General features: G+C 36.6%; 1 protein-coding gene across 11 annotated transcripts in view; it reads left to right on the forward strand.

Annotated features, from left to right (window-relative positions):
- The window catches only part of GPHN (gephyrin), a 299653-nt gene that overhangs the window by 201621 nt on the left and 71521 nt on the right, over positions 1 to 26511 (forward strand). For 5 of the 11 annotated variants that reach the window (XM_086463532.1, XM_086463534.1, XM_086463533.1 and 2 more), the window contains 2 exons: positions 3769 to 3903; positions 21879 to 21935. In XM_086463532.1, the coding sequence (XP_086319658.1) occupies positions 3769 to 3903; positions 21879 to 21935 (192 nt within the window). Of the gene's footprint in view, positions 1 to 3768; positions 3904 to 21878; positions 21936 to 23955; positions 24028 to 26511 lie in introns of all 11 variants that reach the window. The other 6 variants (XM_086463541.1, XM_086463537.1, XM_086463542.1 and 3 more) reach the window with 3 other exon arrangements.

A 26511-nucleotide genomic window follows, 5' to 3' on the forward strand; every position in this document is an offset into this window, starting at 1 on the left:
TAGCCTTGAAAGATCCTCTGAGGAGAGTTGAGGTTGTTTAAATGCTGACAGATACTGACTGGCAAAAAATGCTGTCAGTCTAGAAACACAGCAGTAGAGCAGAAAGCAGGCAGTTGGTGGCACAGTGAGAACAAGAGCTGTTTCCACACAACTCATAAACAGGTTATAAAGATGAGAAACTCTTAACATGTGGAGGAGGGTTTATGGTGAATAAGATCCCCTAGGTATAACCCAGTATCTCTAAGTCAAGGTTGCTAAGTTAGATATACTCATTATTTATGGATGGGAACTGAGGAAGTTGAGGGGAAAAAAGTGACATAAAAAAGCAGTATTTAATGACTCAAGTCTTAAGATTGATCATTTTAACTGCACAGAGACAAGCAACAAAGCTGTCTTAATATCCTAACACTGGTCCTAAGGATGCAACAGATTTTAAAAGCTAGGATTCAAGCTTGTTCCTGGAAGGAGGTACTTTCCAGTGCCTTCTATATGCCTTAAAGCCTTACTAGGCAAGAATGCTCAAAATGCCTAGCTGCAGACTGGATACAACATCTCCATTTAAAAAAAAGTCCTGGCTGGAAATGTCTGATGTTAGTGGTTTGGGTTGTCACTGAATCTTCATTTCTTCCTTCCTTTTGTGGCTACTGTCATTTCCCCCAAACATGGGGGTGCTTTTGGTGGTTCTCTTAGAACTCGAACATCAGGCTGAGCTAAGAAATTCTTAATGAGGAGAAAGGTCGTAAAATATGTGTATATATATTCCTTCAAAGATCTGAATTTCTACATTTCCTGGTCTGTTATGATAGAAATGTCAATTGCAGGAAGTAAGAGCAATCTGATCTGGTAGAGAAGTGTTGCCTCTGAAAAAAGAAGGGGTTAAAATCATGAAAATAAAATTGGAATAAGCCTTTGTAGAGGGTGTGTTATAGTGGAATATCTGCTGCATTTTGTGTTGTAGAGCTAATGTTAGAGATCAGTTCTCCTATCTGAGGTATTTATCACTTGTATGTCTTACCATTTTACACAAAAAGTAAAAAAATAATCATTATATTAATCTAGCAATCTGGTCAATTATAAAGCCCATGTGATATCTGCATGACTGGGCCCAAATACTGCAGTAATGAGAAGCAACAGACTTTCTAAGATTCGGGAAATTAAAGCTAAGAAAAGTTTTATTATTAAATGCGGTTTTCTACCGCTTTTGTTTGTAACTGGTGATAAAACTGAACAGAAAAGACAGAAGATAAAAATTAATGAAAGAGTCACTTCTATAACTGAAAAGACGACCACTTTCTTGCTGTTGTAAGTTGTTGTAGCTCCATTTATTTAAGTGGCTTAATAATACCAGCTAAAGGATCTGTTCCTAAAATTCAAGCTTAGAAATAGAATCATCAAATAGAATAGTTTGAGTTGGAATGGACTTTTAAAGGTCATCTAGACCAACGTTGAGCAGGACATCTTCAACTAGATCAGGTTGCTCAGAGCCCTGTCCAACCTGACCTTGAATGTTTCCAGGGATGGGGCATCTGCCACCTCTCTGGGCAACCTACTTCCATGTTTCACCACCTTCATCATAAAAAGTTTCTTTCTTATATCTAGCCTAAACCTGGTTTGAAACCATTACCCCTTGTCCTATTACAACAGGGCCTGCTAAAAAGTATGTCCCCATCTTTCTTATAAGCCCCCTTTACATACTGAAAGGCTGCAATAGTCTTCCCAAAGCCTTCTCCAGGCTTCTCCAACAACTCCAACTCTCTCAGCCTGTCTTTACAGGAGAGGTGCTCCAGCTGCCTGATCATCTTTGTGGCCCTCCTCTGGACTCTCTCCAACAGGTCCATGTCTTTCTTGTACTGAGGACTCCAGAGCTGGACAAAGTACTCCAGGTGGCGTCTCACAAGTGCAGAGTAGAGGGGCAGAATCGCCTCCCTCAACCTGCTGGCCACACTTCTTTTGATGCAGCCCAGGATGCAGTTGGCTATCTGGGCTGTGAGTGTATGTTGCTGGTTTATGTTCAGGTTTTCATGCACCAGCACCCCGAAGTCCTTCTCCTCAGGGCTGATCTCAATCCCTTCATCCCCCAGCCTGTACAGATACCGTGGGCTGCCTCGACCCATGTGCAGGACCTTGCACTTGGCCTTGTTGAACCTCATGAGTTTCACACAGGCCCACTTCTCAAGCTTGTTCAGGTTGCTCTGAAAGGCATCATGTCCCTCAGGCATGTGAACCCCACTACTCAGCTTGGTGTCTTCTGCAAGCTGTCTATACCACTGATGGGCATATTAAACAGTACTGGTCCTAATACAGACCCCTGAGGGGCACCACTTGTCAGCAGTCTCCATCTGGACATTGAGCAGTTGACCAATACTCTCTGGATGCAACCATTCAACCAATTCCTCACCCACTGAACAGTCCATCTATCAAATCCATATCTCTCCAATTTAGCGAGAAGGATGTTGTGGGGGGTCATGTCAAAGGCCTTACAGAAGTGCAATAGACAATATCCGTAGGTCTTCCCTTGTCCACTGATCTACTCGCTTCATCACAGAAGACTACTACATTGGTCAGGCAAGACTTGCCCTTGATGAAGGCATGCTGGCTGTCTCGAGTCATCGCGCCATCCTTCATGTGCCTTAGCACAGCTTCTAGCAGAATCTGCTCCATGATCCTCCCAGGCACAGAGGTGAGGCTGAGATGTCTGTAGTTCGCGGGGTCCTCCTTTCTACCCTTTTTAAAAATGGGTGTAATGTTTCCCTTTTTCCAGTCATCAAGGGACTCCACCTGACTGCCATGGCTTTTCAAATGTCATGTAGAGTGGCTTGGCAACTACATCAGCCAACTCCTTCAGGACTCTGGGGTGCATCTCGTCAGGTCCCGTAGACTTCTGTATGTTTGGGTTCCTGAGGCAGTCATGAACCTGATCTTCTCTTACAGTGGGAGGGAATTTGCTCCCCCAGTCCCTGTCTTGCAGCCCATCCTTAGAAGATGTGTGGGAAGGGAGGCCGTCAGTGAAATCTGAGGCAAAAAAGTTGTTGAGTTACCTCAGCCTTCTCCTCATCTGTTGTTACCAGGTTGCCAGTTGTGTTCATCAGGAGGGATATGCTTTCCTAGCTTGCTTTCTAATACATTATGTGGAAAAAAAAAAAAACCCGACTTTTTATTTTTCCCTTCAGAATGCATGTCAAACAGTTGTTGGCTTTGGATGGTGGTTTCTAGTGCTTTTGCCTGTACTCCCTCCAGAGAGGCCTGTAGATTTTGCAGCACAAACCTTACATCAGAAATTTTTGTAGCGAAATAGTCTTCAGTACACGGAATGAAGAGTATTTTCTCATTGCATGACGTTTCTTCAGAGGGGTTCAGTCATTGCTAATAAATGGTTTTCAGTTCAGAATATTGTCCCCTAGTTAGAGAATGGGAAGTCTGCCTCTTCATGCCACGGTAGTAATCACTGTTGGTCATCACTGAGTTTGAAACAGAGGCTTAAGAGGAAAAACATTACTTTCTTATTATTTTGTGTTGTAGTATGTCAAATTCATAGGTTTTTCAGGACGAATAGTATGTTCTATGCTACTTAGTTAGAATATGATCTTGTATTTTTGCTATGTATTTGTTACTGAAATTATGAGAATGTGCCATTAACTGCTGCCAACACTGAGTATGAGGAGGTGTGCACACTGAGGAGTGGGGTATTCCTATGTTTTTCATGAAAGATTTTGAGTAAATTTTAAAGACAGTATATATTTTACTAGTAATTCCATCTCTCTTTTTAAGATTCCAGATTCCATCATCTCTCGTGGTGTTCAGGTGCTCCCACGTGATACAGCTTCCCTCAGTACTACTCCTTCAGAATCTCCTCGTGCCCAGGCCACCTCTCGTCTCTCCACTGCATCCTGCCCAACACCAAAAGTAAGTTCCTTTATGCCTTACAAGCTCCATGCTCAGACATATGATCTGTCATATTAATGTATTGCCTCTGCTGAACAAGGTTGGTTCGCATGCAAGGGTTGTATCATTCGAAGTAATAGGCAATGCAAGACAGTGTAGTCCATTCCATGTGTACTGTTGCAGAATTTAATATGTGGGTCCACCAATGCATTATGGTTACTGAAGTTTCGTGTTATCTCTTGAAATACCAATCATGAATATGAAATTGTTAACAGCCTGAATGTCTTTAATATCTCCAGGAGCATAGATAATCCTGCCACTGAGTAACAGCATTGAGCAAATAGTATTTTGTCGACAAAATGTATGTGCAAATTTCTAGCCTGGGCTGGGGCAGTTCTGTGCCCCACTTTATTAGTGTTCGGTTTAAGACACTTTCAAACCAACTGGTTTTGCTCAAACTTAGATATTTGCTGCCTGACATTTGGAAACAAAAAACAGCCTAAATTGAATAGAAAGTTTTAATGCCAACCTTGTGGGATTATTATTCATTTCTTACTGATTATACTATACTATTTAATCATTGAGGTGAACTCTGTTATGTTCTCTTTTTGTCGAACTTTAAATAGCTTACATCAAAAACTATGTGAATTGACCAGTGGCAAGGCCTGTAATGTTTACCTTCAGCAGGATTCCTTTTAGCAGAAGAAAACTCTGTCTGAATTCGCTTTGTGGGTTCACATCACAAAGACCTTTCTGTGGCACCAGATGCTGACATACTAATAGACCCATAGCAGATGGCAAACGTTAACATTCTTCCTCATCTAATTCGTGATCCTTGAAGATTATTCTGCTTGCTAAAGTGATTGCCAGCACCTGCTAGTTCTTCTTTCCTGCTGTCTCGTTCTTTTCTGTCAGCAAACAAGATGTATTGGCAACCACCCATAGAAATGTTTTGGTTTAGCCTATGGGATTGTTTTATGCAGTACTCACCTTCACTGTAATAGAATCAAAATTATTCTGATGGAGAGCATACTTGAACTTCGTTATGTAGTCTATACCTTTCTTAAGAAGATGTTCAGTGAATTCAATCTGCAAGCAACTCCTTCATTTTTTTGCTAAAAAATTGTCACTTGTCTGATGGCTTAAAAATAAAAGCTCAGAGCTTATCACATTAGAACACTCGGAGCAGAAAAGCAACATGAAACAGAGAAACAGCGCTGAGTTTTATGCGTGTTGACAAAACAAAAGTGTCCAAAGAAAACCAAAGGAGACCAGTAACAGGCATTAAAAAAAGAGACAGCACTGCTAAGAAATGGCTTTAGGTGAAGCCTATATATTTTCAGGAAAGCTATCACAATGGGAAGGAGAACAAAGCTTGTCTGCTGTGGAGCAGAATGCACTCCTCTAGATTATCTTCAAAGATTCAGAGATTACAGAAGGAAACGACAAGAACTTTGAAACAGATTAAAAATCTGAAACTCTTGTTTGGGAAATTAGTTGAGATGAGCTCTTGGCATGATTGGATCATGCTTTGTATTTCATGTTAAGCCCTGTTTTTCATGTATTATTGCAAAATCAGGTTTTGTTCAAAATGTGTGACACCACACCACCTTTCTAACAGGAATTGCCATGCAACATCTAGCTAGTCTAGCTTTCCTGTGATGTCTTTCAAAAGTGGATGGTACAAGCTGATATAGGGAAAGATCTAGGAAAGCCCAACTGGGAAATAAACTTGTAAGGTGATCTCATCTGTTCCTACAACCTAGAGGTTAGATTTTGCACAAGAATATAAGCTTCTTTGCGACTTAGAGAGCTCTTGGTTCATTTTATTTATTACTTTTAAAAAACCAAACAGCCTACTCGTTATCTTTTTATTCAGTCCTTTTCACTACTCTGAAGTTCTCAAACATCATCTGAATTTGTCAAGAAATATGGTTCATTCATACTCTTTAAGATGTCAATATGTCTAAATGTCTTCACTTACTCTGTTTTTCCTTCTGGATCCTGGCTTTCTAATAATGCAATATGAATTAAATTTACAGTGGACCTCTTGGTCCACAGAGTAGTGAGGATAAAGGTAACTTGTACTTCAGCATCCAGTTGATATTCCAGGGAGTTTTTTTTCTTCTTTAATCTGAGAGTGAGTATCTTTTCATATTCTCATTTGCTGGTTTAGGAACTCATTTCAGGGCTCCAAAACATGGGTACATGAAATGAAATGAAGGAGAGGAAGTTTCAGGGAAAAAAAAGCAATTTTGTTTTCTTTGATGATACATATTGTTTGGAGTGGTGGTCTAGCCGTAGAGCTAGTGGCACTATATTTCTTTGTCAACAACTTATTCCAGTTTATTTTGTTGTACCATTTTCTTGGGGGTTTTTTTGTCCTAAATGTACATAAGCCCTTAAATCTCTCTTATTGAATTTGCTGAATAACAGAAAGTTGTGTGTGTGTCTCAGAAAAAAAGTCAAGCTTCTGCAATGGCGGGAGCACGTCTATTGAGTGAATGTAAGTAGCAGGTTACTAATGCGTGGGCGTGTTGGAGAGAAGGTGTGGGAGAGTGCATTCCTAATACTCTTGATTGATCTGTTAGAAGAAGTCTTTACCTTTTCATAATTATGTTTTGGAAAATCTAATGTTGTTTGTATATACACACAGATCATGTGGACAAAATGCAACATTTAATTTTAAATTTGCTTTACTGTTTACATTTTATCTTCCATATTTTCTGAAAATCTCTGTTTCTAACAAACTAGTAAATTATGAGTTTGAACATGTAAATTTCAGTCAGTCCTCAAAAGTTTAATTTCCAGATAAAAGTAATTGTATTTTTCACTGTAGGCTCTTGGGAGGTCAGGACTTCTCAAGACAAATTTCCATTGGGACTGCTCTGTCTATCATTAGGTACATCCCCAAAACTAAGCAATCTTGCTTTTGTTACCTTTTAATAAATCTCTGTAGAACACCTTCCTTGTTCTCTAAATTTCATTTGAGTTTAAAGCAAAATCCACTGTGGCTCAAAAACCATTGAAACCATACTTATAGTGGATGAATTCAGATATAGAGGCAATCTAAGTTTTACTCGGGGCAAAACTGCACTAACAGTCCACCCTTTTTCAGTCATTCAACCGTAAAGTTGATAGTGATTGTCACAGATCCTTTTATCTTCTGCAGTATAGTTTTGGTCTTTTTAAAAAAGTTTTACTGCTTTCTCAACAAGGTTAGATGAATTTGCTTGAATACTCACCTGACGAAAGTTTAGGATGACACAGGCTTCCAAGTTTTTCTTGTCATTTTCAGTAGCTGCTCACATTTTAAGATCTTAGTATATTTTTGCATATGTTTGGTTGGCATCTTCACGAAGTTAAATGCCATGCTCTTTTCAGATACAAAAGCAGTACACTACCTATTGCAAAATAACTTTTACAAATATGGAGAATTTTTTTTTTTATGTTTGCATAAGTGTTGACTCTTGAGGCTTTTTTTGAACTTACAGTATAAAATTTTAGATCTGTAAATTCAGATAACTTAAAAGAATATATCCAGAGCAAATGACTGAGTCATTCCTTCAAACTTCTAATTTTGTTCTACTCTTAGGGAGATGATATTCATATAAAAGAAAATTACAGCTTTCAAGTTGAAGTCTCCACTTCTCCCATACATAAATGACGTAGTCAATATTTAATTCTTGGCAATGTTGTGTGTCAAAGTCAAATGAGGCAGGTATAGAAGACCAAGGACACGTTTTAAATTATCAACAGGAATACGTTTCAGTGACAAGAGGTGTTCAAAGTATTTCGCTTTGCAAGATCATCAGTCTCACTGATGTTCAGTTCTTGCACTTCAATGTGCAAGTTTTCTTTCAGTGTTATCTTTGATCATGAAGGATCCTAAGGAACTTGTTATAGTAATTTTAAGATGAGAGTGGTTTTTTCTCTTTCCACCTTGCTACTTCATTTGCAACACTTAAGAAAAGGTCTGTCTCTACTTTACTTGCTGGTTATCTGTCGCTTCACTAGCTATCCATGTTTTAGTTACACTGAGTCAGATAAAACCCTCGGTGCTGTTAAGTTACATCCTTACATATTCGTAGTTGTGATAGATAGCTTTTAATGCCTACGTAAAAGAAGTGTGTAGCTTGTGTCTTACAACTAAAATGAGCAAGCAAGTCTACTTTTCTCATCTATCCACTGCTCCATCCACACCTTCTTTGCAGCATACTACATTTAATTTTGCTAGTTGATAACTCTCTGTAACTTTCTATAGCTGTCTGCTATTGAGAACTGTTAATCTTTGTCATTTGTAAGTTGACATTCGCCTAAAGACCTAATACTCCTAATGTAAAAATATGATACTTATAATTTATGTAAATGCTTCAGCTGCAGAGACTTTCTGACATAAAAAAGCCTAGAAAAATGCATTAAACTTTTTTAAAATAAATTAAAGACTGATGAAATTATTTATGGCAAAAGATATTTTATTACCTCAATCATCTCTCATGCTTGCTACCAATGAAGAATGATGCTTTGAACACCTTCTGTCATGAACCATAGCTTTAATATTGAAAGTGCACATTGGTGCAAGTTTTCCAGTCTGTCAAATGAGTTACAGATTTATGTTTTCAGTCTAGTGTTGTGACTTTTCATAAACAATCACTATGTGAAGTAATGACAGTAGCAGATGGGAGCAGGTAGCATTGGAAAGACGCTTTTGTGTCAATTATCGTTACAAAGTTTTCAGTAGAAATAATCAGTATTTTTCAGTAGAAGAAGGATCAGGTTGCTTACCAGAAATTCTTAGTTAATAATAAGATGCTGTTCAGCACGTGATTTGGCAAGCTGTAGGTTAATCCCTAAGGTAGATATTTTGTGTACATTGAGTGCATTAAAATTTAGATTTGTTATCTTGATTCCTGCTACGTCATCTTAAGATGGTCATCAAGGTGAAAACAATATGGCAATATGTGAATATATTTTAAAGTTTGTATGCGTACACTAAATTCCCAAGTAAGGTTTTTTCTTTTTGATTTATTAAGTTCCATATGGTATAGTTTTTTCTACCTAGGACCTTGCTGGAGTAAGTAGCTAGTGCTTTGGCACAGCTATGGTTGAGGAGCATGGAAGAGTGGAAAGAATGTTTTAAATTGCTAGGATGATCTAGGTAAGTGAAATCACGCTCCAAGCACTGCAAGAGTTTCTTGCTTTTTGTTGTAAAACACAGGCTTAGATATATGATCCTGCTAAAAATCCAATGTCTTCTTGATTGTTTCTGGGTTCTGCTTCCTCTTAATTTTTTTCAGTGCACATTCTAGGATTACAAACAATTATATTTACTGAAAAGAGATGCTGAGAGAATGTATATTGGAGTAGAAAGTAGCCCAAGTTGCCTTTAGATGAGGAATCCTGCTTACTAATGCACGTCAATTTACTGAATCCTACCAGGTTCACCTCAACACAGTGCAGCCATGGTTTTCAAATCAATTACTAATTAATATACTAGAATAGTTTCTATATAATCATTGCCTTTTTTCCTCATTGTTTGAACTCTGTTGTCCTGGAAAAACATGTGGATGTTTGACTCCTAACAAGTCTAATTTTTAGTTTACATTTTGGTTAAAAAACCTGATGCTTGTTAGTTGAAAACTCTGAATGCCACAGATTCAAAAGTGAGACAACGTAACTACGAAAGAAGCAGCTTGGTATGCTGGAATATCAAAAAAAAAAAAAAAAAAAAAAAAAAAAAAAAAAAAAGAAGAAAAAACCCATCATAAATAATAAAAGTAAGGTCTACTAAAATCCTTTCTAAAATGGAAGATTACTTTATATGAAGGTTGAAAAACAAAGGGGTAGGGTTTTAGAGCATTTTGTTAGTATCAAAATAGCATCAACAAGTCTCTGGAGAGGCAGAATAAAGACTTGTGTCATCAAGTTTAAGCTTGAATTAAGAACATTGAATTTCAGTAGAGGTACCTATTTGACTTAGTTTTGTTTATCAAATATATGGTTTTGAAGTAGTAGCATATTCATTGGTAACCGGAGTCTGTATTAACTAGTGTAGCAGTGCCAAAATCCAGTTCCCTTCCTTGTGTCGTACCCAGGAACTGTTTATAGCAGGGCTAAAGAAGGGTGTTAGAGTAATTGGGAATTGGCTACCTATACCAATCCAGAGCATCCATGAATTCTTGAATTGATAGGATCAGCTTTTCAGACCTGTTATATACTGAATCATATGAAGAAACTTTAATGTGCAAAATTTTCCTACATTTCGCTTTCTTAGTAACCAGTTGGTATTTTATTAAGCTACAGAATTCCATTCTTTTCCTGAGTCCAGTGAGACCTTCAGACATGTCAGAAATAAGCTTCTCAGTCTTTCCCTGAAAATAATTATTTTTTTCAAATGGTAACTATTTTGCATGTGTATCCCTACAGAAGAGTATCCTACAGTACAGATGTCCTAGCTCACCCATGCATTGCATGAGTTCTGATCTATGTATGCTTATGCTGCATCAGCTTGTCAGTTCTTCCTTGAAATGTTTGTTTCAATTAGTCTTGGGAGCAAGTGTTTTTGTTAATTACTATGCTTTCTTCAAATGCCAAGTGGTTTTTTTCAAATTCTGGTAACTTCAGTTTGGCATTACTTTAAGAAAAAGAAAAGATATGCATCCTTCTCACATTGGTTTCTTTACCCACATTTTCAATTCCTATCCAAAATAAATCTCTGGTTTGAATTCTGACATATCACAAGATGAGGAAGGTGGGTTGGTTTGTTGTTTGGTTGTTTTTTTTCCAAACAGTGATGTAGTTACATCTGTCTTTCATCCAGTTTCTTCATTTAGAAATGCATCTCTACAGAAATACTTGGTAGCGCCATTTTCCATATATCTAGTTCTGCTCTTGTCACTGGTGTTTGTTGAGTCTGTTGGTGCCTGGTGTTCATTTTGATTTCTTGCTGGAGTTGGCCTCTTGAAGCAGTATTGACTTCCAGTCTCCATTCATTCTCTTTTCCTTGGGGATATTAGTTCTCTATTACCTATGCCAATTGATTTATTTTTGTTTCTTTATGGAATATGATTTCAAGAGTAAAACTATGCATCTGTGTGCTGAATTTTCGTATAGCCATATGTTCTGTTTGTAGGAATTTGGTTTTCCACTGCTCCTCTTTTTTAGTATCTCAGTCCCTGCTAAACTGTAATGTCAGCCATTCATACATTAACCTGATCTTAATCAATAAGTTGAGTATGGGCAGTCTTGTTTCTGTTCCTTCACTGACTATTGACATAATAAATAATCCACACCACTTATTGCTCTGTTCTTTTTTTGATAAAAGGATCAGAAATTTCAAAAACATACTTGCAAGGATAGACAGCGATCCTCTTTCTTCTAGTTGTTTTTTTCTTATTATAGTAAATAAATTATTGACAGTGTAGCAAAGTTCAGTGCCAGATATTATAGTAAAGGTAGGTGATGTTATTTTAAAACAAAAAGGATTTCGGTCACACTTTCATATCTACATAGACAACATGCATTCAGTAGTTTGTCCAGCATTCAGGCATCCATATATGTGCACCCACCTGGTCTGGTCAGGATTGCTTGAAATTACATATAGGATGTGGGACACAAGCTATCAAGTTCTCCACAACTTCTCTAGGTTTCCATTAAGTCAGTCTTGGATGTGCCTTTTATGCTCTTCAGGAGCTGACAGTTAAGGAGATATTTGTCTCTCCATCTGGTTCCATCTCTTGAATATGTAAGATTTTCTCACTGTCCTATGTTCTCCTTGTCTAAACCTGCTTTTTATCATTCCAACATCATCTCTCAGTGGCTCAACTCTTTGTTTTAGTCTGTAAATCATTTTAGATCCTCTTGTTTTACTGACTGGATATGCCCAGAAGCTGCATGAAGTGCTGTGAACTAAATGAACTACTAATCCGTATGCCATCAACACATTTTTCTTATATCCCTTCTGCTGTTTTCTGGTGCTTCCACATCCATACATGTCCATTTTTTCTCTACCACTCTTAATATATGTTAGCTATTCAAGGAGTATTCTTGGGCAGAAATCTATATTATCTTGCTATTGAAGCAAGCTACTTGCATGCCATATCCTGATATCATATCATGCTTCTACAGATTTGCAGTATAATAATATTCTATTTCATGTGCACATGCCACCCAAAATGCTGTAAAAAGTGGTGGTAGTCTAGCAGCAGCAAGCAGTTACAAGCTCACGGGAGCCAAACCTGAAATTTAGACCAGGAAAGCTCTTTCAAGGCATGCATGTTCCTGTGGTTAATGTATCATCTGCAGTAAAGGTTCGCTGGTTCCATCACAGAAGCGGGTAGCATCTACCTGATGCAAGATGTGAGAGAGAAGCAAGAATCTAAAGCACAGACATTGCTTGTCTCATGGATGGTGTAAATATGGAATTGCCTTCAAGTTGTACGTTCTTTAACGAGTGTACTAGTAGTCCCTGAAGTCCAGTTTCTTGATTCTCAGGTAGACCTGTAAAGGGGATGCATAGAAACTTTCAGATTTCATTTCAATAAATTAAGTCAAACTCAGTCATTGTCATCCTTTTAAAAAAAGGGTCCTTCAAAAGTCTTTTCCTGTACTTGTTGTAGGCTTCACCTTCCTTGGAGTGACCAGAACTGTATACCTGCTTACATGAGATTTTACTGGTGTTTTGTACAATGGATTTATAATCTCTCTCTTTTTTTTCCAACTGCTAAGTCCTTGCCCATGTAGCAAAGATGCTTGTTAGTTCAGAATTTCATGTTAAATTTCACTCCATTTCTTTTACAGCAATCTTCAATGTTATCAGATGCCTGCTGATGAGATTACTTCAATATTCTGTAATGATGATACCTCCCATTTTTATCTGAGAGCACTCCTAACTTTTGTGTCAAAATCATTATTGAAAATAATAGATAAGGTCAGTTTCTACATCACTCATTTGCAAACTATATTCATAACTTCTCTTCTGCCTGTTCCTCTTTCAGCAAAATCTATTTTTACCTTCCAGCTAGCGATTTCCTTGCCCTCCCAACAATTCTGGTTTTACTTCTGTGTGTTCCTGTCCTACATTTTGTCTGTTTAAAAGAGCAGTTGCCTCATCAAAAGTAAGACAGCTTTATACTAATTCTCATTGATTACTATGCTTTAGTTCCCATATCGTGCATTACCATCCCTAAACAAAATTACACACAGAATCACAGAAATTCAGTCAAGGTATTATTTTTCTTTACCTAGTTTACCATTGATGTCTTCCCAACCTCAAATGATAGCATTTCTATGTTTTCTGTTTGTATGTTTAAGGAATCTTTTACTCCTTGTCTTAAATTCCTTTAACTCCATTTTCTACTTAACAGTTTCTAGCTTAGACAAAATATTGTCTTTTAGTTTCATGTCTGCGAGGCTCTCTGTCTAGGCCTAGTAGCCTTCTTGGCATGGTTTTTTGCTCTTCTCCACTCAAGCAAACAGAGTCAAAGCACTTCAAGAATTTATTTTGGCTGTCTGTCAAAGTATCTTCAGTTAGAATGGTACTTTTGCAAAAGGCTGATGAAAGGTGGTCATTTATCTCCCTTAGATAAAACTTTTGTCTGTTGATGCAGAAAAGTATATTTTTTTAATATCCATCTTACTTGAGTTGAATACCTGTTCACTTTGGATTTATTGCATCCATATTAAAAAACTTCTCATTTGAGAGCAAGTCTGTCGTCATGTAGTCAAGCAATTAGGCAATTTCATTATATTATAAAACTGTAAGATCATTCTTGGTCTGATGTGATAACAAAAACAACTATCCAAGAAGCTAGTTTTTATCTAAAAAACAGATTGAGCTTGAAAGTAGGGCTCATATGGGCCGCTTACTCTAGAATGTGTGTGTCATCTCCTGGTTTGCATGGAGCCTACAAGATACCCTCTATAAGACAGAGGAGACATAGATCTTATCTTGATTTTTAGAATTCTTTGTAATAACTCTTTCATACCAAGGTCTTGTTTCTGGAATCTTTTTTGCCCAAGCAGATATACTTTGTCTTTTACAAAAAAAACTAGTTCTCAGAATCATGTTACCCTTGCATTTCTAGATCAGCACAGCAGTGCATCAAATGTGAATATAGCCATTCATCTATTTGTCTTTCCAAGACAGAAAAGACAAGACATTGTCTTTTAGGACTTAACCTAAGCAATTCCTATCAGAATTTGTGAGTTTCATTCATCAAGTAGGTTCTTACATCATATTGTTTACCCAAGTTTTTGAACTGTAGCTATTTTTAGCAAGTATTTCCCCAGAAAGTTTTGAGAAAAAGCTATAAGATGCTTTCTCTTTAGTATTCTTCTGCCAAGTTCCCATGCATTGTTTCCTGCTTTGTATGAGGTCCAATGGTCTCCCTTATGCCTGTTGGTGTGTGTAATCCTCATTCTGTGCCTTTCTGTTCCTCAGGGTGATTGGTTTAAAAAAAAGAATAAAATCTGTGCATATGTATGTACACGTAATCTTTTATCACAGCTGAGCCTCGGTACTGTGCAACCATACCCGAGGAATATGTGTGCACTATGTCAATGCTGCTTTACTTGCTCTTTTGGTGTCATTCCACTCTATATCATCTTAGTGCAATAAATGACAGTTTAGAGTACCTCAAATAAAGGTAGTCATTCAGCAATGAGATGAGGTAAGCCCTATAGCAAATTTATCCAGAAAGGTTGGAAATCATTATTGCAATCCCTAACATACCAAGTTCATTCATTAAATAGTGCTGTTAAATTGTAACAATCACTAAGCATCAACAGTACGGGGAAAAGAGAAAGCAAAGGTAATGGAAAAGGTAATGATTTTTAGAATCAAAACAACAGTTGTCAAAATCTTTTGTCCAGCCTGCTTGTAAACAGCCATTCTAAATTTGTTAATACCGTTCATCCTGTTGAATTCAACAACTTTCTCTGCTTACTGCTTTAATTACCCCCTTTCTTACAATGTATGTTAGGGTATATACAAAGAATTCAAAACTTCACCACCTAGGACTTACCATGGTTTTATTTTTTTCCTTAAAAATTAACTTCTTCCCTGCTTGCCAAGACAGATTTCTGATACATGCGACAGGTGTTTGGTTTTTTTTAAAGGTCTACCAGGAGCACGAGGTGCAAATTCTGCTTTCCTTTGTGGGGAAAGTCAGCAAATAAATGAGGCTGCAGGCATAAACAGGGAGCAAAATGTGCCAGGAGCCAGTGAGAAAATGTTCAAAGTGGGGCTGAAGTGAAAGGATTGAAAATATTGGATTGAGGAAGAATCATATGTAAAGGTTGAGTGGTAGAGGTCTGGAACAGAGCAAAGCAGTGTTTCTGGCTTTTGAGTGATGATGCTGCAGGGCTTAGAGTGGTTTAGAGAAGAGTAGGAAGTAGCTTGGAGGCAGGAGGCAGCAGTAGCTATATGAGAAAAGAAAGGGCTATGGTCAGGAAGAACTGGGAGAAAGGTAGCATTGAGTGGACAAAAGGGTTCAGAGAACTTCAGCTGTGTGACAGCAGAGTTGTGTGACTGAAAGCTCTGACACAAGCTGAGTCTGGAAACCCTACTGTAAAACTTGGTCCCTATATGTTTGTGCGTACGTGTCCCCTATATAATTAAGTGAAGCATTAAATATTTGAACTTATTCTCAGTCAATTTGCTTGAAGCAGTCTGGTCTCAATAGCACACAGGTCTGTGCAGGCTAATTAAGCGTTCTGATTGCCAGCATTCTTTACAATTAGTTGGAGCCCTTTGTGTGATTTCCATACCAATCCCCTTGGGCCTGCCATGCCTCTGCCAAGAGTAGCCATTCAGTTTTGTTACTCATCATTTAGAATCTCATCATGTCTTCAGCAACATAAAGCCTGTGTATTTTGTTAACCGCATAGTGAAAGTAAGGACCCAATTCTCGTATGCCCAGAGCTTCAGTTTAAATGAGATTTAGGACACTGAGTCACTAAGAAGAGTGGCCTAATATGTACTGTTTGTATTTATTGAAGTCTTTTGCCCTGGCTCTGCCTTTTACCTACCAACTTTTTGACTTGATTTCTGACCATTAAATTTCACTGAAGTCAACAGGTATTTTTAAAGAGCTAGGCTGCCACATTTGGTGTAAAATTACCAGTATATTACAAAATCTCCTGTATAAGGACGTGGATACATTGTCTTTGCCACTATGCGTGAGCATTGATCTAGCGATTATATTAACATACTAAACTCCAAAACTGCAAGAAAATTGCATTACTTTTTACCACTGACTGGTCCACCTGCACTGTGTTTATTCCCTCATCTGCACATGGAACAGTGTGAGGAGTAGTGCCCATTTTAAAAAGATAAGTGGGTAATGTGAACAAAATTTGTGATGGTATGATAATGATGTTTTATTGGCATTCATTAGCATTCATGTACATTATGCTTTTGTAGGTTTACCATTTTCAAGCAGTGTAGCAACCCTAATAAAACATTTATGCCATACTGCAGTATAATGCATAGGCGTGAATATGTTTATTGGTTGAGAATGTATGTCTTTGTTGTAGGAGCTTGTATTCCCTTTGTTTGAAAATACTCCCCAATTATTTGGGAAGCCCCATCTAATTGGTGTTTGGCCTAAAACTGCAGAAATAAAAATACTTTCAAGTGCAAGTCTGTTTTTCATGCGTGAATATAAAAGTTATACATACTGCATTTTTTAACTTACAAGAAATTTATTTGCTGCAATATTAAGAATATTTTCGGCTGTTTGTTAGCAGTAGAAACTGCTCACTTGATGTAGAACATTGTTCTTATTAGAGAATAGAATTGTAGTTGGAGTTCAGATTTCCGTATCAGAATTTTCCACTGTTGATCAGGCAAGTAAGGCTTGTAAAAAGTACCACCCGTATCAGTATTTTATTATATGATATTTGGATGTTGGCAGTCACAGTCCCCAATGTCAAATTTCTTGACAAGCAGTATATAATTACTTCACTAATTAAAATGACTTCTTGCCAGCCATGGAATATTTACAGTTTTATTCCTTTTTTCCGGATGTCACTGTCCTTCATGTATCTCCAGTTTGTTGTATGCCATGAACTTTGATGAACATTGCTAAGGGTCAGAAAAAGCATTTTCCATCTTCATAAGATTTAGTTTCCTTTGGATTCGCTTCCCATATGTCATCTGACCAATACATAAAGTTTTTTATTCCTGGCCAGCTGACATAAAATCTTTGCCAGTTGTGTTATACTTTTGAGATACATTTCTCTGTTAACATGAACTGTGTGAGAATTTTTGTGAACTATTTCAAGAACATTTGTCTGGAACAGAATGGTGTAATAGTATGCGTAGTATAGCTTTTATGGTTTCTCTTCAACTGGACCTCCTTCTTCTGTAGTTGAATGCACTATATCAACTTGAGGAACCTCCAAGCTTTTGATAACAAATTGATGATAGCTTCTAAATATCCCTGTACTTTATATTGTATTCTTTCAAAGCCCCGTCATGTGGGGGCTGTTTGAATATATTATGATTCATATTTAGTTTCTCTTCTATAAGTTTTTCATGTTTTTGTCTCCTCAATGCATTTATCTTTAAGATCATTTTAATGTTTTTATACATCCACCTACCTTTACACTGAATCATAGAACATCTCTTTAAGCTACATTGGACTGGGGAGAGGTTTATCCTGTTGTTGTTCTTCCATATTTTGCCTTGGTCAGTTGAATGGCTCTTGGGGGGGGGTGGGGCGGAGGGAGAGATTTGGAGTATGTTGTGGAATTCTGTTGAAGGAAGTGAACCAAAGTAGGAGCATCATATGCACAGTTTTGCTCTAGATTTCCAAAACTGATCGTTCCTTTCTTACCACAATGCCCTGCATTTTGAGATGAAACAGTAACTGGAAGGAAGTAATGGCAGGTACAACTGGAAAAACCTGAAAAAGCACAAGGGAACTTTTATTTAGGTGCAGTGACAAGAAGCCATGGCTAGAAACTAGCAGGGACCATTTTTGTCCAAGAAAACAGAAAACGTTTGTCAGTGCAGTTGTCAGGCATAGGTGAGATAACCCATATGACAAATGCAAAAAACATTTATTTGCAGACCCAATGATGTAATGTTCCACAGGTGATATTAATAGTTTTCTTTATTCACCATTTGTCATTGATCTCTGTGGTAGTGGTCAAGTAGGAGAACAGTTACATTTTTCTTATGTGTATGGCAAATAATCTGAACTTGATTTGGATGCTGTGTAGTATAATCTCTTGTTTATAATTAACATGATTCCAACATTGCATACCCAGGCCATTAAATAAGGAATTTAACATCTTTTTAAACAACTGCTGTAAGGAGTTTTCATTGCTAGTGTTGTGTTTAGTCAGTTTCAGAATTAAGTAATTCAGTCATATCAAAAAAGCTTTGTCATTATGAACCATACATTTATTAGCCAGAATTTTGGAAAAAAGTCCAACAGAGGCTTGGCTTTGTGGTGAATGTGGGATGTGAAGACATATTTCTGAAAGCTTTAGGTCCTGCAAAATTATAATTTCTTTGTCAGAAGCAGTAAGCAGGCATTTGAGTAGCAAGAACAGAAAGGGAAAGGAGTCTAAGGTGGATAGTGTTAAGTATTTGAGGCTATTATTTTTCCTGCTGTGGAACTCTTCCTTTAAATGAATCAAACTAAAGTCAGAATCTCAGATTAGCCGTTTGTTCAGAGCTGTTCTTTCCTTAGGATGAGTATAACTGCTGGTTTATATATATTTAAGGTTAGGTCTTTTAAATTATTTTTTCTGGAGTAAAATCAGGGATGAAGATAAACAGGTACTTCTTATGGGCTCTTTTAGAAAGTAGAGGAATAATAATGAAACTATATGCAAGACTTCTGCTTAGAAGACATTAAGTGTATGTTCTTTGACCTAAGTCTTATATTCATCTTCTAACAAGTCCATTAAGCATATATTTGAGCACTCTTTGCTCACTGTTTGGTTCTGGTTTCTCTGCTTCCTAAGTTTTCTTCCACTGGCTTTGTATCTCATTCTACTCCCATTGTAACTCCACCTTGTTCTTCAGATACCAGGATAGAGACACCTGTGGCTAATCTTTAGCTATTAACTCCTACTACTATCCCCTTGTGAATAAGAAAGGGATGTAAATATAATGCATTTCTCTTAACTGTCAGCACATTATACCCTGCCAGTTTCCTGGAATGTTCCCTACACAACACCTTTCTTCCTTCATTACATTATCTTTATTTTCCTCCCTCAGATTCCAAAACCCTCACGTCTTAATCTGCTCATTTACCTTGTGTTGTGGTATTAAAAAAAAAATCATAAAACCTGAGGCAGAAAGATTTGTTTTCAAAGTCACTGTTGAGGTTCTTTTTATTACTCCTATGTTTTGCTTAGAAGTATTGTTTTCATTTTACAAATGGGTAGTAGAAAAACCAAAGGACTCGTTTCTAGATCACACAAGTGACCAATGGGGACAGAAGTATACTTACTTTTGATTTAGAACACCTACATGCACATCTTTCATTCTAATCTTTTCTAGCTACAACTGTTCGTCCATGATGGGATTCTTGTGTCTAGCTGAGTTTCTGAAAAACAAGGAGTGTATAATCCATTTTCTAAAAATAGTTTGTCAGTCAGCTTCTAGAACATCATACAGGAGATGACCAGAGAGACAATAGGATAAACCTAAATTCCTTTCTGTGGCATTTGCCATGAAAAAAAAATGGGGTTTTGTTCCTACTGTCCCTTGCCTTCTTGGTAATACCCTATTTAATTCACAGAACAGATGTAGTAGAGTTTGTGCAATACTCATATCACTCTGATTCATCCCTTGAGAAGCATCTAAGTTGCATCCTGCAAGGTTGCTGTGGAAAACATGTTATCATGTATATTAACTGTGCCATGGGTGTAAAACAAAAGTTGACCTGAGGCTATCTTCTTGTAATTTATGTTTTCAAGCATTTATAATTTCATTACTTGCAATGTACACATTGCATACATATTCCTCTATATATTTTGAAGAAAGAGAGAGTAAATAATGTCAGTTATATGCACCTGTAATATTTCCGATCTCATTTCTGACTGAATCCTAAACCTTCAGAACTTGAGCAGCCACAATACCCACATCGGTAAGTAATAGAAAAAAAAAAACTTTTTACCTGAAGGGGGATGCATATTGCTGTCACTTACAACTTTTCCTCAAGTTTCTGTGGTATGTAGCATTTTTCTTAATGTCCCAATTCCGTGTCATTATGTGTGATTATCAGCGTTTATTTTTTTCTTATTTCTCATTTTTCATAACAAAATTAAATATCTTATTTTTGAAAAAGTTTTCAAATTAGTAACATGAATTAGGATTATACTTGATTACATCTTACTCTCTGGGACTGGTAATATCTCAACCAGGGTATTGGGTCAAGTATCTTTGTTCTAACTCCTGTTGTTTTCTTTTCAAACAAGGATCTTTTTTCCCTTCTTGAGGCTTCTTTCTTTTTTTTCTTTTTTTTTTTTAGTTATGAAAAATATAGCAGCTAGGTTACAACTGCATATATTTTAATTGAATCTGTTTTCTAAAGGAGCCATATTTTATTTAAGAATAAATAAATAAACAGTTTTTTCTTGGTCACTGTACTAAAATTGCTTGGAGATTTCCTAGGAGTCCCATGAAAACAGTAGTGTGGGTGTTTCGTTTGAGAGTTCAAAAGAGATACTATTTTAATGCCATAAGCCCAGGAAAGGAGAGCAAACAATTTACTTAAATGTTTCCAGTGTATTTTGCAAGTGGACAAATAAGAATCATTATCAGAACTAAACATTTAACTCGTTAATCTATTCCTTAGTTCAATTATTTTCTTGAGAATCGAGTGCAAGTAAAAAACAGTTGACTGTGTTTTGAATATGAATTTCTACATTTTCGATGGGTCAGATAAAAACAAAGATGGCAATCTAACTTGTGCTTTTGCTAGTGTGCTCCAGAGACCATAAAGCAAAGTTGAATTTCCATGGTTCATTCAGTCTTTGGCTTCCTTGCTGAGATTTCTTAAAGAAAACACAGTTAATGTGGTTTGAAAGGGTTCGCCTCAGTTGTACAGGACTTTGTTTTACATAAGCTGTGAAACGACCGTCAGATAATAAAAACTTTCAATTAGGTCTTGACTCAGACTAGGATATCCCTAAAGTCATTTTTACTGTCTTCTTCCTCTCTACTTCAAATGACACGACACAAGTTTAATTTATCAATAAAATAGGTTTATTTACTGGATTCAGCAATTCTGAAAAGAACTTTTGCTGTAAATGAATTTTATTTTATATGCTTCTAACATTACAAAGCCTTTTGAGCAGCTACCTCATTTGTTTCTTTCATCCTCTGCATCATCTATGAAAAAAATGTATATAATAAAGGAAAAGTAATCAGATAGGAGATGTTGGGGGAGAGGTTATATACATGTTATATTTAAAATAAAAATCTAATGTTGGTCTGGCATTAAAATTTTCTGGTTGGGCAGCATAATTTTTAACTGGGAATCTTGATAGCAGTGGCTGAAATCTCTAGGCCTGGGTCAACAGGAATCTGTATTGCATTCTGTCGGGTATCAATCATGATGCTTGCCAGGCCTGACACTCCCAGTAGTAGCATACTATGATCGTATGATTTGTGGAAGGTATAGGGTGGTTTTTTTTCTTCAGTTAGAGTTTTAGGACTTCATTATTCTTCGTATCCAAATCAGATAAGTAATGTGTATTCTTTCAAAAATGTTAGTGAATTCAGCATGCAACAGATGTGCCAGATTGGTAATATATTGAAATAAACATGATCAACAAAGAAAGTTTAAAATGCCATGATAAAGCATCATTTATTCCAGAAATTAGAGTCTGTGTCTTTGTCCTCTAGAGGTGTCTCAGAGAGTCAAATTGATGTCTTGCATGTACTGCTAACTGATTGTGTGGAAATTTTTTTAAGTTCACTTTTTCTTTATTCTTCTGTCTTTTTTACCCATCTTCCCCCATTGTAGCAAATTAGACGGCCGGATGAAAGCAAAGGAGTTGCTAGTAGAGTTGGATCCCTCAAAGTAAATATGTTTCTAACATTTATTTTGCAAGTTTTCTTCTATAGCCTACACTTTTCCTTTTGAAGGGGGAGGTGAGGGGAGGGAGGGAAGGGGCTTTTCCATTTCTCACCATCCCATCGATTTTTATTTCAGTATTCTTATTGCTGTTGGGTCACATTTTGTTTGTTTCTGTGCTACACATAGAACAACCTACTGAAGGCAGGCTGCTGGTTAGCTTTGAATGTCACCACAAATAAGAGATAGTAACAGCTTTCTCGAAGAGCCTGTAATTCGGTGATCATGATTAAACCACTTCTCTGATCTGTGTTGTTTGTTGTCTCTTAACTGCCTGTTACATGGAGAAGTGACTTATTCATCTTCAGGCTACTGCTTCCCATCTTGAAACATAATTGAACTTTTATAGTGCTCACACTTTTTGCATTTAATACTGCAAAAGACCATTACAAGACTATTGCATGCGTATCTAGCCTTTAAATCGGAAAAGGCAGAGTAAATAAAGAAGAAATGAGAGATTCATGTGAGGCTAATAAGAATGGAGCCAGTTTTGCTAATAATTTAATCCCTTCTGCCTTTTTTATGTTTGTATAAACATACTCAAATATTTAGAGCACTTAACAGAACAAGCAGATACCTAAATCAATACCCACTGTGCATAGTGTTACACCTTAATAAATGGTTTAAAACACAGGACATGGTCTATACCAAGATGCTGATCATACACAGTCCAAGCAATTCTATTAAGGTTCCATCTCAACAGTTGCCTCTTTTTTGGCCATCCAATTTTTCACTTTTTTTCCACGTTATTTCCTTTTAGCACTTTCTCAAGCACTAGTTATTTCGTTTTTCTTCTGCACTCTCCTTGCCTTTCCTGCCTTCTTGGTTTTTGATCTTTTGTTTTGGTTTTGTACGTAAGCGTATTGCCTTTGTTCCAGGACAAGCCATCCTCTCTGTTCTCTAACACTGCTCTACAGCTGCTCTTTGTGAAAATGTTATTTCACTGAGCATAAAGAAGGGGAGGGGAAGGATTAATTATGCACCTCTTTCCAGTAATGCCACCATTTAAATTGATCTCAGCATAGAAAAAGAAGACAGTTGCTATTTATTTATACAAGTTATAGCTAGAGGCATCTGTAGCATTCCTCACTGTCTGTGAGGCTTTATCTTTTCATCCTGTGTTTTGGGAAGAGGTTTCAGTTACAGTGTAGATGAGAAGAGCACTGTACATCAATGAGGCACTGTTTCAGTGAGAGACATTCAGGACCACTGAATTCACATGGAGGAAAATACAAAACAGCCCCAGTTTCTATGCTGCTTTTGAAAATTGTATGTAATTAGTGTGCATTTTAATGGATCATCCCATACAATTCTAGATGCGTAATGCATGTACATAGGCAGAATATGTATCTTATTTAGGTGGTGGGATTCACCTATTATTTTTATGAATACCCACTGACGCCTAATTTAGGATTATTATTTCTGTATCTGATTGCCCATGATTTAATTTCATGACCCAAAATACATATTTAGACAGAGAATCTTATGTGATTATCCTTATGGAAAAATGGGAAATCCTAATTTAAGTTCTGAAACATGAAAATTTGCCTCTAAAAAGTTATTTTTGATGGAAATAAATTCTAGAACACAGTTTTACCAATAAACAAGCAAATAAATAAATAAATTAACAATGTAGCAGAGATTCAGTAGCTTTAGAATGATCTGTCCCTTGATTTTTGAATTTTTTTCCTGTATTGAAAGAAGAGCCATGTTAATCAAGCAAAAATACCTTGTTTCCTGATTCCAAGTTTACTGAGCTTGTATGTCTGTGATGTTCAAAGTTCTTTGATGTCTTGAAATGTTTTGCCAGAGGCAGTGAGAAATGTGTTATGCTGTGATTTATTTATTTAAAAAAAAAAAAAAACCACAAAAACAAAGAACAAAAGAAAAATTAAAAAAAAAGAAGAAAAAAAATGACAAGGGAACAGGTTGCTTTTTCAATTCATTTTCTGATGTTTACATGTAGCTCCATCGAAAGCTGGAGGAGCTCAGAGATCACCTAGAAGGCAATGTCAAAGGATGCTCTCTCCGAGTAAATGTATGATTTCACTCGGTGATCTGTTTTTTTTAAAACTTCCACTCGCTGGTAACACCAAATCTGATTGGTTTGTCCTCTCATCCCCATCTTTTTCCTTTCTCTCTCTCCCTTTGCATTTTCTTTCTTTTCTAGCTGGGGTTTCATTTGAATGTGTGTGAGAAACCTGACCTAATTGACAGGGTTTGTTTAATATCCTACTACAGTTTAATAAATTCTAATCAAAATGCTTGGCTTTACAGCAACTAAAAAAAAAAATCCCTTTCCAGAAGTTGCATATCTAAAAGTTCCCTGAATATTAAACTTAGCAACAAATAAAATAGATATCATTAATTGAAAGGATAAAAAAAATCTTCTGCCAGTGATTGATAGCCTTACCTGAACTAAAAACTATGACTGATATGAAGTAACCCAAAAGCATATAGGTTCACATGTACCTCTGTCTTTGCCTTTGAAATTTTTGGGTCCCTATTTTATTTCACAAAATAGATTGATATTTGATTGAACACCAGCTGTGCAAATTTTGTTGCTTGGTTTTTTTTTAGCAGACTAATACCAAAGTTCTGCAGCATATTTCTTATGTGTTAGGTTTGTTCTTTGATGAAAAAAATTGTGAAAAAAGGATTAGGATCTAGTATATCAGTCGTGACACCCCTATAAAGTTGCCCATTTTTCACAGTAATATTTAATAAACCAGCTCAATTGCAACATAATACAGACAACAGTACCTCGTGTTTAGCAGTTCACCTCATAAATTCAGATCAGCTTTTCAGCAATTCTATAGAAGCGAGTTTAAGCCGCATAATTTAATGTATAATGAAAATTAGGGAAAAAAGGACAGTTGTGAGCATAGTAGATGTGAAAGTTAGTAACCGTTTATTCCTTTGCGCATCCATCCAGTGACGACTCTGCGAATTTATGTCCTGTTTGTGTCTTCCATACACTATGACTGTTGTCATTCTCAGCACTATCATTCTAATGCGTATTCCACTATGGTTATATAGCGCAAGATAATTTTGGTGTTGATAAATGACTTGATGATTTTTACCCCTTTTGGATGCTTTTTGCATATGCAGTTACATATCTGACATAAAGTTGATTTTCTACTCATTGTCAAATAGAAGTCCCTGAGTTTATAATCTTTTGCAGGTCAAATACAAGGAAATTGAGCTGCTAATGTATGGCAGCTTTCTATGAAATTAATTTGATTAAAAGACTGTCGTTTCCCTGGCAAATCTTCAAGAATCAATTTTTTTTAATAAACTGTGTCATATTTTAGATTTGGTGGCAGCTCAAATTTATTAGTCATAATCAAGACAAAGCAAGTTCCTTTATTTTAGACTCCTCACTCTTAAATTCATGATTTAGTACTAGTGAATAAAAGTAAAGCCAGAAAACAAAAAAAGCCATGAAAGTCCATACTACAGAAAGGTATTCTAATCACACATTATTTCACAGAATGTCACATGGGGAAACATTTCAATTGAAAAGCTGTGACCACATTAGCCATGACAAATTAGTTGTCATGAAATTGTCCTCTGCCTCTGTGCCACTTTATCTGTTATTTCATGGCTGTATCCTACACAATGGAAGTAAGGAAGTCAGATTGTGAAGAAATGTTCCATATATTGTGCATATGCCCTTTAAGTTTCTTAAAACAAGCAGAACATGTTGCAAGCATAACAATGTGTAACCAAAATCTGCTGCTTTGATTCATGCTGTAATAATGGATGGTTTAGATAAGGCAACGTTTTAACAGGCAATACACAAATGACTGATCAAAGAAAAGAACAAATCCTTACTAAATAGTCGACAATTTGAAAAAAAAATATTAATAGTTCATCTTTGAAATAATTTTCATCTCTTCATACTGCTTTTGGAAAGGGTTTTAGATGTAAGTTCTTAATCCTCCTACAAAGTGGCAAAGTGTATTGAATGGTGTGGGAGGGGAAGCATATAGTATCTGATGGCCAGCCCCATAAGTGAAAATGAAATGCTATTGCATAATTCTGTATACTATTAAGGTGGAACCTTTGTCCCAGAATGAATTGCAAAGACATGCTTTCCAGATTAAATTCAAAGGCCATTGGAAATATGTAGGAAACATTGGAATTCTGCAGAATATCCCAGAATCCAACAAAAGCTTAGAAAGCCTGCCAGATACTTAAAATTGAACTGAAAACATGCATGAAAATTTAAGTTAATTAAGCAGTTTGTGGGTTTGAGTAGTTTTCATTTTAAAATGCTACTTTTAATGTCAGCAGTAACACAGAGCCATTTACAAAAAAATTTTTCCTGACCTGAGATATGTTTTTCCATTTCTTGAGATCTTCATTCATCTTCCTTGCAGTTATTCCAGTTCTCTTCGTGACTTAATCCTTTGACCCCTCCCAGAAACCGGTGTTTGAAGCCGAACTTAAATATTGTTTAGAAAAATTAGTCTTCTATCACTTGTACATGTTAGCATTCCTCTACTGTTCAAATTAA

Source organism: Leptosomus discolor, chromosome 3 (genome assembly GCF_034619465.1).
Source record: "Leptosomus discolor isolate bLepDis1 chromosome 3, bLepDis1.hap2, whole genome shotgun sequence".
NCBI classification, from domain to species: Eukaryota; Metazoa; Chordata; class Aves; order Leptosomiformes; family Leptosomidae; genus Leptosomus; species Leptosomus discolor.